This window comes from Rutilus rutilus (genome assembly GCF_951802725.1).
Source record: "Rutilus rutilus genome assembly, chromosome: 19".
Taxonomy (NCBI): domain Eukaryota; kingdom Metazoa; phylum Chordata; class Actinopteri; order Cypriniformes; family Leuciscidae; genus Rutilus; species Rutilus rutilus.
This window is the reverse complement of record NC_140232.1, coordinates 24,730,375-24,744,038: the sequence shown is the minus strand read 5'-3', so window position 1 is coordinate 24,744,038 and position 13,664 is coordinate 24,730,375. Positions and strand designations below refer to the sequence as shown.

At 37.6% G+C, this 13,664-nt stretch overlaps 1 protein-coding gene across 1 annotated transcript in view; it reads left to right on the top strand.

The window, feature by feature from the left end:
• acsbg2 (acyl-CoA synthetase bubblegum family member 2) overlaps nucleotides 1-12,781 on the top strand; it is a 20,418-nt gene extending 7,637 nt beyond the window's left edge. The window contains exons 5-15 of the mRNA XM_084390285.1: nucleotides 1,892-1,993; nucleotides 2,412-2,532; nucleotides 2,952-3,032; nucleotides 3,152-3,301; nucleotides 3,456-3,632; nucleotides 5,362-5,543; nucleotides 7,938-8,180; nucleotides 8,269-8,486; nucleotides 9,352-9,491; nucleotides 10,686-10,932; nucleotides 11,049-12,781. Of these exons, the coding sequence (XP_084246411.1) occupies nucleotides 1,892-1,993; nucleotides 2,412-2,532; nucleotides 2,952-3,032; nucleotides 3,152-3,301; nucleotides 3,456-3,632; nucleotides 5,362-5,543; nucleotides 7,938-8,180; nucleotides 8,269-8,486; nucleotides 9,352-9,491; nucleotides 10,686-10,932; nucleotides 11,049-11,167 (1,780 nt within the window). The 3' untranslated portion in view covers nucleotides 11,168-12,781. The remainder of the gene's footprint in view (nucleotides 1-1,891; nucleotides 1,994-2,411; nucleotides 2,533-2,951; nucleotides 3,033-3,151; nucleotides 3,302-3,455; nucleotides 3,633-5,361; nucleotides 5,544-7,937; nucleotides 8,181-8,268; nucleotides 8,487-9,351; nucleotides 9,492-10,685; nucleotides 10,933-11,048) is intronic.
• Nucleotides 12,782-13,664: the final 883 nt, after the last annotated feature.

The following is a 13,664-nucleotide window of genomic DNA, read 5'->3' as shown; positions in this document are numbered from 1 at the left end:
TATGTATTTTAGATGCATATCTCAGTTTACTTATTGTAGAAACTAAATCCAAATTAATCCATCCATGACCTGGTTTAGCAGATTTACCTTTCCTGGTGGAATCAATACATATTTCTATTGATGATCACCTTGGTTATTGTTTGGGTTTAGAGCACATTTTTTGGTTTAAAAAAATTACATTACGTTCCTTGAAATTGACCCGGAACTTTGGCCTAATCAAGCAGATTATCAGGAGGGACAGGCAATTATACATGCAATGAAAGTAGTCAATGATCACGCCGAGAGAGGAGTGGCTCTGATTCAAGAATACAGTGGCTATCTCACACATTCTGAAGAACAATTGCAGTTTCTCCTTCATGTGGTGGAAGATCAACGACGGATCTATCCAGACTGCAAAAAGTCAACACTGGCTGCTGAGCATCAGAAATGAGGGATTGTTGAAAACTTTGTGCTTTTTTTGAGATTGTTGTCATTGTTGTCATGTCATTGTTGCTCTGATTTCAATAAAATGTAGTTCATTTGCAGCAACTTTTAATATTACTTGCATATCACAATAACGCCGCACAGCTTAACATAGGCAATCTTCCACATGATTGAGCTACCTCTAAATTTTTTTTTTTTTTTGCATATTTCCAATTTTGAAGTTAAAAGGAACAGTTTAAGAGGTTAAGACACTAACATTTTGCACAAAAAAAAAATTGGACTTGATAAGGACCACCCTAATTTTCATGCTCCGTCCTCATTAACATAATGTGTCTGGCCAGTTTACATACTTTAAGTCTCATTCTTTTTATTCTCATTTCTGTAATATATACATAATACAGTGGAAATTCAAGTCAGCTCAAATTAATGGCAGTACAACTAATACTATCATGATAAAAACTTGTCTAAATATAATTACAATTAAATAATATAAATATTCTTTCCATTACGGTAATGAGAATTCTATTTATTTATTTTCCCATCAGAGTAATAAGGACTAGGATGAGAGTTCTAAAATGGGCTTTATTTCCTTTATTCAAAATATATAATTTAGTATTTTTGTCTTTCTCTTTTGGGGTGTAATATGACATCGACATGTTCTTGAATTCTGCACAACCCAGTCAGAGCTGGATTTTAGTTGTTGTGCAGCTTGAGGATAATTGGCCGCATTACCTGAGAGTAGTTTCTCTCTGCAGCAGGAGGCTTTTGTTTATCGTCTTCGGTTTTTCCATGCCCTTATCTTGGGATGAGGTTCATCTCCCAACTGGTCACGTTCTCCCTGTGGGGAACAGGACGTCATGCTTGGCGGCCGATGTGGGCAGATTTCCATGGTTTTGTTTATTGTGCTACTCAAGTGTAATTTGTCCAATTCAAACCCTGTGGGAGAGATTCAGATTGAGTTGTGTGTACGCTAGGCAGCATAAACACAAAAGAAAGACTTCACAAAAGAGGTGTTAAATGTCATGACATGCGTGCAATATTTTGGCTGGTGCGACTTTTGTATTTTAAATACGATGCAGCTTGATATGTTCATCCATATAAATCGATGATGAAGTCTGACTCATCATTATGAAAAAAATCATTATTTTGAATCTTCTTAATTGATTTTGTTAAACTGGTTCGCAAATTGTTTATCTCTAATGTCCTGTTGCAAGAACTTTGTTTAAGAGTTGGATGACATTTTGGAGTTACTGAACTCGTGAAGATCTTAAACATAGAGATAAACGGCAGTATTTAACTAAATATTTATTTAACCACAAAAAAAATAACATGTCAAATGCCATGTGGGACTTCTGGGAATTCTTATGAGCAATGACTCAAACAAATCATAAGATGGGCATCTTCATCTTTTATGTACAAACAATATGATTTTGCTTTGAAATTTGTTTATGTACATGTGCTAACTGTGTGTATGTTCACAGCTCGGTCTGGAGCGGTACCACGGCGTCGGTATCCTCGGGTTCAACTCAGCCGAGTGGTTTATTGCTGACGTCGGGGCTATTTTAGCTGGGTAAGTATTTACTTTGTCCTATGAGTCTTCAAATCAACCATAACCATATACGAATGTTGCTGTCATGTTAACTCCAGGGTCATACAGGTCATTCTCGATTACACATCATCAGCACACAGCCAGTGTTTGTCCCAAACAAAGCTTTAAGTCAAATAGTGGCTATGCTGTGTCTTAAACTGCCCAGTTGCCTTTATGACTTTAGTGAAGACAGATGGTTAAAGGCACAACCTGCATTTGTTTAACAGCATCACTTGAATCTTGTCTGGGTCTGTAAACATATAGGAGGAGTCAGAACAGAAGTAACTTTGAATGTTGTTAATGTTTGAAGGTGTTTCCTGTTGCTGAACTGCTCTCCATTTGGTTACATTAGTTAAAGAGTTCAGGATGTTTATTGAGGGATTCTGTATGTCATTGGCAGGGGTTTTGCTGTGGGCATCTACACCACCAACTCCCCTGAGGCGTGCCAGTATGTGGCGGAGAATTGCCAGGCCAACATCCTTGTGGTGGAAAACCACAAACAGCTGCAGAAGATCTTACAGGTAATGAGAGTACAGGACCCATTTCCTTCTAAATTAACTCGGATAAGACCTTTTACCTACACTACTATTCAAAAGGTTAGGGTTGCTCCGATTTTTTTTTAATGTCTTATGCTTACCAAGGCTGCATTTATTTCATAAAAGATACAGTAAAAAACGTAATATTGTGAAATTTTATTACAATGCAAATATAATTTTTTATATTTATATTTATGATACGATGATATGATTGTATTGTTTGTATATTGCGAAAAGATACTACTCATTTACCTGTTTATTTCTGGTCCCAGTTCTCAGATCCTGAGACTGATCAGGGTCCAGATCAGTCACACTCAGTTCATTAAAATCACACTCAGTTCCTCCATCTGCTGTAGGCTTTTTCCTGATGATCTCTTATGCTCTGTGTGTGTGTTTCATTTCAGGTCCAGGACAAATTACCGCACCTAAAAGCCATTATCCAGTACAAAGATGAGCTGAAAGAGAAAAAGCCCAATCTCTACACGGTACATTTGAGTAGTCAAATATTTTCAATTCAGTTCTCAGAACATAATCTTTCTTTCTAATCCCTCTCCTTTACTAATTGAAATCTGACATTTGCTATGTAAATATCTGATACACATAGTGGGCGGAGTTTATGGAGCTGGGCCGCGACGAGCCTGACGCTCAACTCGATGATATCATCAGCTCTCAGAAACCCAATCAGTGCTGCACACTGATCTACACATCCGGAACCACAGGACAGCCAAAGGGAGTAATGCTTAGTCACGACAACGTGAGTTAAAGCCGAAACATTCACAATATGACATTTGAGACTTTTGAGCAAATTGTAACAAAAACAAACTTTAAAATGAATTTACTTGTGATATATAGTACGATGAGTCACCAGTCATTCTTAATACTGAAATGTTCTCTCTCTCCTCCTGTAGCTGACATGGACAGCATTTGCAACAGGCCGAGATGTGAGTCTTTTAGATGCAGATAAGTCACAGGAAGTGGTCGTGAGCTACCTTCCACTCAGCCATATTGCTGCACAGATGATTGACATCTGGCTTCCCATGAAAGCAGGAGGAGTTGCGTACTTTGCACAGCCTGATGCGCTAAAGGTTAGTGTGCAATTTACACATCCTTCGCTATTCATTTGCCAAGCTAGTGCTAAAAAAAAAAAGCTCTTTTTTTTTTTTTTAAGTGATACTTTTATTTAGCAAGGATGCATTAATTTCATCAAAAGTGACCAAGACATTTATGTCACAAAAGATTTTTATAATTTTTTTTTACTTCTGCTGCAATTCATCAAAGAATCCTGAAAAAATGTCATGATTTCCACAAAAATATTAAGAAGCATAACTGTTTTCAACACTGGCTACGTTTACATGCAACCAAATAATCCGTTAGTAATCGGATTGACGGCTCAATCGGACTGAAAAGCCTTCACGTAAACGCCTGAATCGATCCAATTGAGCTCGATCGGATTGAAAGGGATGGTTTATTCCTTTTCTAATCCGATCGAGAGGACATGTGAACACTTGATCGGATTGAACACCGAAACTGAAAGGACTGCTCATGTGCAATGACGTTGAAATAGCGTAATGACATATGCCGCGCAGAACGAGCTGTTCTTCCTGTTGAATAAAGTGTCATATAAATGAGTGTCCCGTCATCCTATAATTCTCCTTTCACTCAGCGTCTGTGAAGTGGAGCAGGACAATGTCCCACCAGTATTTGTTTCGGATTCTCATCCACAGAAGACAGCACGGCACAGCGGTTCATATGCTCACTGTCTCCAAATTATGACCAGAAATGGATAAATATTAAGTCTGCTGTTTAAAACAAATAAAGAACCAATGGTTATTATGTGCAAACAGCAGGAAACTGTATATTTGTGCATTGTGCGCATGTAAAAAAGCTTGTGGCGTATAAACGCGCACATCAACCCGATCACGTTTAGCGTTCATGTAAACACTATGTTCGGATTCATCAATCGGACTGAATTTAGTCCGATTGAAACAAACGTTTTGCATGTAAAAGTAGCTGTTGATAATAACAAGAAATATTTCTTGAGCAACAAATCAGCATATTAGAAGGATTTCTGAAGGATCATGTGACACTGAAGACTGGAGTAATGATGATGAAAATTCAGCTTTCCCATCATGGGGAAAAAAATACATTTTAAAATGTATTAAAGCATAATATTGTGAAATATGATTACAATTTAAATATATGTTTGATTAAATAAATGCACCCTTGGTGAGCATAAGAGACCTTCAAAAACATTAAAAGATCTTAATGATCTCAAACTTTTAAAGGTAGTGTACATGTTAGTGAAGGCACTTCTTGTTTTCTTCCCCTAATCCCTCTGGAAGGATCTTCTCTTACGTACACAAAACAAAGACAATCTTGTTAGTTTAAACTAACTGTATAATCCTTTTAAAGAGCTTTTTCACTGGCTTTTTCGATGAAACGTAATTCATAAAGTCTTAGTCATGCAGCTCTCACACACAGAAAGGCATTTGTGATGTTCAGAAGTGTTTCATTTTCATCTCTTTTCAGAAAACAAGCCCCTGATCTGATCTGATATTTTATTAAAACAAATGCATGATATGTTTCCGCATGTGATCTCTAGAAGCTGAGTATGTGATATCCGTAGTGCCTCAATGGGTCTCAATAGTACTGTTTTATAATAGGATCATTGATTTAAGAACAGGGCCAGAAACTGACATGACATACCTGCTCGTCACCTGACATAACCCTGGGTGTGTCAGCTGATGTTGGCATGCACATATGAACATGAACCATGCTTGCACGTGTACTAATAGAAGTCACTGCATGTCCCAGGGTACTCTGGCCAACACCCTACGTGAGATACGCCCTACTGCGTTCATGGGCGTCCCACGAGTGTGGGAGAAGATGCAGGAAAAGATGAAGTCGATCGGCGCCAAATCGTCCACTGTGCGCCGGAAGGTGGCGTCTTGGGCCAAAGATGTGGGCCTGCAGACAAACCTCAACAAAATGGAGCTGTATGTACATACACACTTAAACACACAAAAAGAAGGTAGAAACATACGTTCAGACATGACGACACTCATTTTGAAATATCAGTAATTTACATTGGGATCCAGAAGTCTGAGACCAAATTGAAAATCCAGGATTCAAAATCTATTTTAAACCTGGTTGTAGGAATTTGAAACATTTAAAATAAAGAAACACTGAGCAATTAATGCTTTTTAACAATAGTAATATTCAAATAAAATATTTATTTATAATAAGAATAACATTTGTGATGTCAGATTTCCTTGAATAAAAAAACAAATACTAATAAATAAAACATTTCAAGTCATCTTTTCACTTAAACTCTTATTCTGCTAGTATCATTTGACTTGAAACAAATTGTATTAAATTATAGAAATGCAAAATAGAAATGGTCTCAGGCTTTTGGACCCCAATTAAGTTAATTAATGCCACGAGTAAAATATGGCCTCTTTCTGGGAAATCTGGGAATAATACCGGTAGTCTGTTTTAAACAGTTTTAGGAATTTGAAACATTTAAAATAAAGACATTTATAGAGCACTTAATAGTTCTTAAAGGGGTGGTTGATTGCTATTTCACTTTTTTCATTTTAAATACTGTGTAATGTTGCTGTTGGTGCATGAACAGTATCTGCAAAGTTGCTGCGCTGAAAGTTCAACGTAAGCGGAGATATCGTCTTTTAAAAATCAGGAAGTTTAATGCCTACAAAAACGACTCGAATGGGACTACAACGAGATACTTCCCGGGTTTTATACGTAACTAACCCATACATTTACATCAACCCTCCCTCCGGAACATGTTCTGCTGTCGAAGAGGAGGAGTTATAGTGGAGAGCTGTAGCTGTCAGGTCTTCTGTGTTCAGGCTTCCTACAGACGCTGTAGTTCGTCAACAATGGTTAAAATTTAAGTTTGATTATGTTCCTGACAATTACAATCGTAGTTTAGCTCTCTGTGCTGCGCATTTTACGGAAGACAGCTTCCAGAATCTACACGAGTTCAATGTCGGATTCAACAAGAAACTATTACTCCAACATGAAGCAGTTACAGCTTTAAAACCAGAGGCCACAACCTGCAAGTAAGATTTAATCATTTTAAATGTATTTGCCTGTATAATTTAAGACGTAATGTTTTAGTTTTATCAAGGATGTAAAAAAATGCCAGCGCTGGCTTTAGTATATGACAGATGTGTATAAACATTTTGGACCCGAATTTGTAATATGTACAAATTTTGTAAACGTATTTTCCGTATAACGTTAGCTACTTTATGACGTAATTTTTTTATTTGATCAAGAACGCAAACCATAGTTATAGTAGCTAGTTAGTTCGATGTTATTTTGTGTGTATAAGAAACGTGTGCAAACTTCAAAAAATTATCGCAACAGCAAACTTCAGCTGCTGTTATCACATGTACACCTAAAGAAAACAACAAACTGAGTAAACTACCGGTAAGTTTTGTGAATAGTTAAACGGTTGTTCATTCTATCAATAAAACAATATGTTTAAAAAACGGTATTACTCAGTCATGTATTCAGTTATATTAAATGTTTAATCAGGGGGAAACCGTATCTCAAAAGCTAACAAACAGCAGTAGCATTTTCAAGTATCAGCGTGTGGAAAGTCTTTGAGAAAATAATAATAATTTAAAAAAAATTACCATTCAGAAACGTTTAGTAAGAGCCGTGTTTGCGGAGGTTCTGCTTGACTCTCTTTATCACCGCTCTCTGGGTCTGATTCTGGCTCAAACTGATGAGGCAATATTGACACCATTACATTTGACCGGGCCAGGAGCACATGTAACTGTCGCCCGTAAAGGTTATGGGCGTGAAGATTCGGGACGCAGTTTAGCCAATTACAACACACCGGCCGAACTAACCAATCTGAGCTCATTGCCTCTTTCTGAGGGAGTGGTTTCATAGACTCAGGAAGTCAACCGGTCGTTCAAATGACAGAGGAGGAAGCGGCTTACAATAAAGGTGAAATTTATGAAAAATAAGGCGTTTTTTAACAAACGAAACACGAAGACATGTTATATTGCAGCCCATAAACACAATCAAGCAAAGAAAAAAGGCAGTAAACCACCCCTTTAATAATATTACATAATAAAATATGTATTTGTTTACAACTTTTTACTCAAACAGTTATTCTGCTAATATAATTTGTATTGAAATACCTTTTTCTAATTTAATACAATTTAATGTGAGAAGTGGTCTCAGATTTTTGGACCCCAAGTAAGTTGACTTGAGCAGGAAAAAAGGTGCAAACAAGATAAAAAGGGCACTTTAACCAGTTTTGTTAGGAAGATTGACACATCAATCGGTGACATTTTTAAGAGTGAAACAATTAGGCTCTGTATTAACGGAGAGGAATTGTCTTGTGTCTTCAGTAATGGCAACCTGTCCACAAAGCCTCTGAACTATCGGTTGGCGAAGCGTCTGGTGTTCCGGAAGGTTCGGAAGGCACTGGGTCTGGATCGCTGTACGAGGTGTTACACCGGAGCGGCTCCCATAACCAAAGACACGCTGGAGTTTTTCCTCAGTCTGGACATTCCTCTCTTTGAACTCTACGGCATGAGTGAGAGCTCTGGACCGCACACCATCTCACTGCCTGACGCCTTCAGACTCACCAGGTACTGACACCTGGATTTTTTTTCGAGTCATTTTTAGTCACCGAAGCTTTAAGTTTTAGTATATTTCTCATTTGCATTTCCTTCTCAGCTGTGGAAAGGTGATTCCAGGCTGTAAGACAAAGATCTTCAGCCCTGATGCCGATGGGAATGGAGAGATTTGTTTCTGGGGTCGTCATGTGTTCATGGGATACCTGAACATGCCTGATAAAACAGAAGAGGCTCTAGATACCGATGGCTGGCTGCACTCGGGTGACCTCGGCAAACACGACCAGAACGACTTCCTGTTCATCACCGGACGCATTAAAGGTAATGAGTTTGACGGTCGGTTGAAAACAGATTCCGTGCTTCCTCTTCGAACCATACCAGAGTTCATTTGGAAGTGGACTGAGACCCCCAGAAAAGGTGGGGTCCGCTTGTTTGGTGCGCACCAGGATTCAGACGGCAGCGTTCACACTTGTAGATCAGTTCTCTTGGTTCTTTTGCACCAGGCCAAAAAAAGAAAGATGCATTTAGTCCTGGTTTGCTTGGCTTTCACACTGTTATTTTTTGACGCCGAACCTGAAAATACAAACAAACTTACCGCTTACCGATGGAACTTACCGCACATCCAAACCAATTCTGTGTGCTAAATGCGCTTGTATGTGCGTACATAAAATGCTATTTTTACCGGCTGAGAACTCACAAAGAGCTTATAGAATGCGTATAGAAGTCAAAACAGCACTAGGAATGCCTCTGTTGCACACAAAGAAAGATCTGTAATGGGCGACCGAATTCCTATGACGATATGTAACAGATATGCTTGAGCATTCTGTCCTTTTTAGGGTTGCATCTTGTGACATCACTTCCTGTTTTTGGTTAGTTTAGATGTCTTTGGTCCATGTTGCGTTCATATTTCATTAAACCGCACCAGAGTTGGCTTGAAAGTGGAAAGGTGGGTCTCGGTCCGCTTGTTTGGTGTGCTCCAGGATTCGGATGGCAGCGTTCACACTTATTCGAATGAACCGCACTAACAGAGCAAAGAGCAAACCTGCCAAGTGTGAACACACCCTCACTCACTGGAACTAAAAAAGCTATGCAGTTTCATTTCATAAGATGTTACAGAGTGGCCACATAAAGGATTTCACTGGGATTTAGTGTGGTGCATGTAATGAAGTTTCTGTTTTTATTCTAGAACTGATCATCACAGCTGGAGGTGAAAATATTCCCCCGGTGCCCATTGAGGACGCCGTTAAAGAGGCCATTCCACTCATCAGCAATGCCATGCTTATTGGAGACAAGAGAAAATTCCTCTCTATGCTGCTCACCATTAAGGTATCATATTATTTATATATATATATATATATATATGTGTATGGATATGTGTTGATTCCAGTATAAACTTGTGTCAAGGTTATCCATCTTGCACTCTTTCACCAGACGAGATAAAGCGAAAAGCTTTAAAAAATCTTTTCCATCCATCAACCAACTGTGATGAGTGACATTTTGTCAAATGTTTAGTTTAGATTTTTGTGGCTTTGTGTTGTGTAACTCATTCACCTTTGTCTAGGAAACAGCGTTAAACGTAGTTAATGACCAAATAAAACGTTTTTTTTATTTTTTTTTATTATTCAACATTATTGATTCATTTTTAATGCCTTCCTCCTTGTATAATTTGACTGATATCATGTTCTTCACAAACTGAATGCTAATCTAATCTGAACATCTCACCCGAAAACTTGGGTTGTGTAATGTTACAGAGATAATGCTGATTGTAAAGATGACCATACATTTTTACTATGCTGTAATCAGATCATATCAGTATGTTTAAGTGATAAATGCTCAAACGTTATCAAACGGCTTCCATAAACTTAAAAGCTATTGCCAACCAGTGGACATATGTGTAATTACAAGTTCCGCGCTTTTTTCTTGGAATCACTACGCCCCCTAGTGGCAATACTTTTTGAGTTGTAAATTGAAGAGTTATTAAATAGTGGTGTTTGCTAAGGCAAGTATTACTAGCATCACATTATTAGTAGTATAATATATGCTTTATTATTATTATTATTATTATTATTATTATTATTGGTCATATTTAAAACAAACCCTGAGTTAAAAAACTTAAGCATGTAACTTGTCCCATAGTATGATGTCTCAAATCATGTAGTTTGTTAAGCACGGGTGTTGTATTACTTTTCTAATACATTTGATGTAGTATTTTTACCTGGTGAACAAAATCCCACAGACTTGCATTTGAATAAGGGAACTGAATAAGAAACCCTGGCAACTGCAAAGCAACATGATTAAAAAGCAGTTAGAACAACTTAGCAACCACATAGCATCCCCCTGAAAACCACGAAGAACACTTTAGCATCACTGAAGTGTGATGTTAGTTGCCGAATTTAGACTTAAAAGGAGCTTTATCTAAATTTAAATGGGGGAAAACTATTGGATAACATGCATTTAATCTAATATACAATTAGCTTACCATTGGAAAAAACATTGACAGCTCTTCTCTCTTGCTCTCAGTGTCAGGTAAACGGCGAAACGGGCGCTCCTGAAGATGAACTGACCCCTGAGGCGGTGGAGTTGTGTCGTAAACTCGGCAGCAACGCCACTCGAGTCAGCGAGATCGCCGGCGGCCGTGACCGCACCGTAAACGCAGCTTTTCAAGACGCCATCACCCGCGTCAATGAGAAAGCCACCTCTAACGCCCAGCGCATCCAGAAATGGACCGTGTTGGATCAAGATTTCTCCATCTCCGGAGGAGAACTGGGTGAGTTTCTTTGTAATTAACTTTCTGTGAGTTATTTCTGGGTTTTGTTAGTAATTATATTGATTAAGATGTAAATATGCTGTTTGTTTAGCTGTTTTAAACTCTCTCAATCTCAGGGCCCACGATGAAGCTCAAGAGGCCAGTGGTCATGAAGATGTACAAAGACCAGATTGAGAGCTTTTACAAAGAAGTTGTGACCCCAACCACCCCAGACAACCCTCTGCCTCCTAAATAGGTGTCCAACAAAAGCCCTTGTCATCCACTTCAGATCCGGAGACAAAGAGACTGACTTGGTCTAACACACACATGCTTACATAGGAACACCACTCAGACCTTGTGTTTTGCTTCATTTTTGAGTTAATATGCGTTCAGGGTTTTTTAATTGTTAATTTCATACTGTTTACATTTTTCTGTGTTACTTAAAGAAGGAAAACATGTTTGTAACAAAAAAGCCATTTGTGAAAAACTTTTTTTTGTTATTTACTATTTATTTTTCTTGCCTAATTATAATGTGTCTTTTGAGTCATGTTGTTGATTTATATGAAAGTGCAGGTGATACAGATTAATTTATGGTTCAATTTATCAACAAAGTTTGATAAATCTTAATAGCTAACATGTGCATCAGGCGTGACTGAATTCTTTGAGAATAGCTTTGGGCGGTAGTGCCTGTTTGTCAACGGCACTTCTGTGAACAAGTGCCACCGAAAACGCTGGTTGTTTAACAGAAACTAGATGTTTGCGGAGGAACATCCTCAACACTTCGCTCTGTGAAGATTATTTAGCAGGAATCCAATGCCATACAAGCCATAAATGTTTTTGTTTGCTCGTTTTTCAGAACCAAATGCATCACATTTGTTTGAATGTTTGTTTGTTATGCGGTTGGTTAATATTTTTGTTGAATTCTTTGTAAAAAAAATTAACCTGTTAAATAGTGTAAATACGTATTGTGTTAATTTCCTCTTCCTCTGTGGTCTTACTTAATGCTTTGCTGTGTCATTGTGACAATCCTCAAAGTAGCAAACCCATTTTCCTGCCATTGATATCTGGACAGAGAGAAGCGGTGAATATTTATCTTATGAAATACGGGGCATGAAGGATCTGGTGTGAGAAATAGATCTGTTCAGAGGTGATCATTTGATTCGCTTTGCTTTGACTTGCATTGTTCTTTGCTTTGCATGTGCAATAATGACATTTTGACCAAATATGTAATTGATTTTATTTATATTGTATGCATAGTAAAATTAGTATAATGCAATTTAGAAAACCAATATGGACTGATAAATAGGTTAAATGGACTAACATTCTATTTAATCAGTCAAGTGCTTGAATATACAGAAATGTAACTGCAAATGACTTAATGCAAATCCAAAGATTGATCTTCCCTCTGTAGTTTTATCACACTAGAGAGCTTTCCTCAAATACCGGACCTCTTACTCCAAAGTGTGTATTTTCTGACTGCATAGCATGACCACAGCGAGGCCTTTTTGTAAATGAGAAAGATTGCAAGTAAATTGTGCATGAAATGAGAAAGTTGTTCGCTCAGTCTGAATAGGTGAGAATGAAGGTAGAGCTAGTGAGTGATATCCTTTCTTCTATCTGGGATTTCTATTATGGTTTAAACTTTGGTTCTTTTTCAAAAAAAGTGAAATGTGAACATATAACATGAAGTCTCGGACTGTGAAAGACTTGACTGGTTTTACCTGACTCAAAAACTATTGAGCTGGGTGACATTTAGTTGTGTCTGTTGAAACTGGATTAGTTTATCTTGGGAGATGGAACTCCAGGTTTCGACTTGTATGTGTGTGTATGAAAAATCCTTTTACTGGACAATAAATGTACTATAACCATGATAAAGTGTTAAAGTGCTCATCCTTCAACTTCGGATAAATAGTTTCATTGGTCACTAGGATTAGAAATGGCTCACCGCTGGTAAGACATGTGCGCAGTATTGGGAACGTTACTTTGCTTGTTAATGTAATAGGTTACAGATTACAAGTTAGCCTACTCTATTTGAAATGTATTAAGGCGAGACTACAGGTGAATAGGGTACAATTTTAAAATAATCGGTATCACCATGAAACTTCCTCAGTTGATTACTTACACAAGTATATTAAAAAAATGTATTACAAGTTTTTGAAATGTGCCTGTTTAATTATGCAAATTAGGCATTATCTCATTAAATATGCGCGATTTTGCATATATTTTCGGTTGATAGATCTGATGATAAAGCCAGACGTACAAAATTATTTTTTTCATTTAAACACAAAATTAAAAAAAAAAAAATTCTGAGGGATTTCACGATATACTCATTACCTAGGAAATCTAAATATACTGTCCGTAGCCTTAAAAATCTATTTTCGCATTATTTTCTTAATTAAAATGTCACATAAATCAGCCCAGGAATGATTTATCAACAAATCCCTCTGAAAATATCTTCAGAATACTGCTAAGTGTATAACTGGAAAGTTTGGTGTACATGGATGCTACATAGGCTGAGATGTTTGTACTGGAGAATGACAAAAAATCATTTTGAGAAAACGGCATTTAAAGATTTAAATAGCTCTAAATGAGATTTCGTCATTAGCTTTAAATCCCCCTTTGGACATTCACGATTGGTTACTGATAGAAAGGAAATGCCCATATTTGGGTTACATAGCGTTGTGCAGGAGACAGCGATACCGGTCATTACAGACTTCAGTAAACAGACGGATCTCGGCATGTCGCGTTGGAAT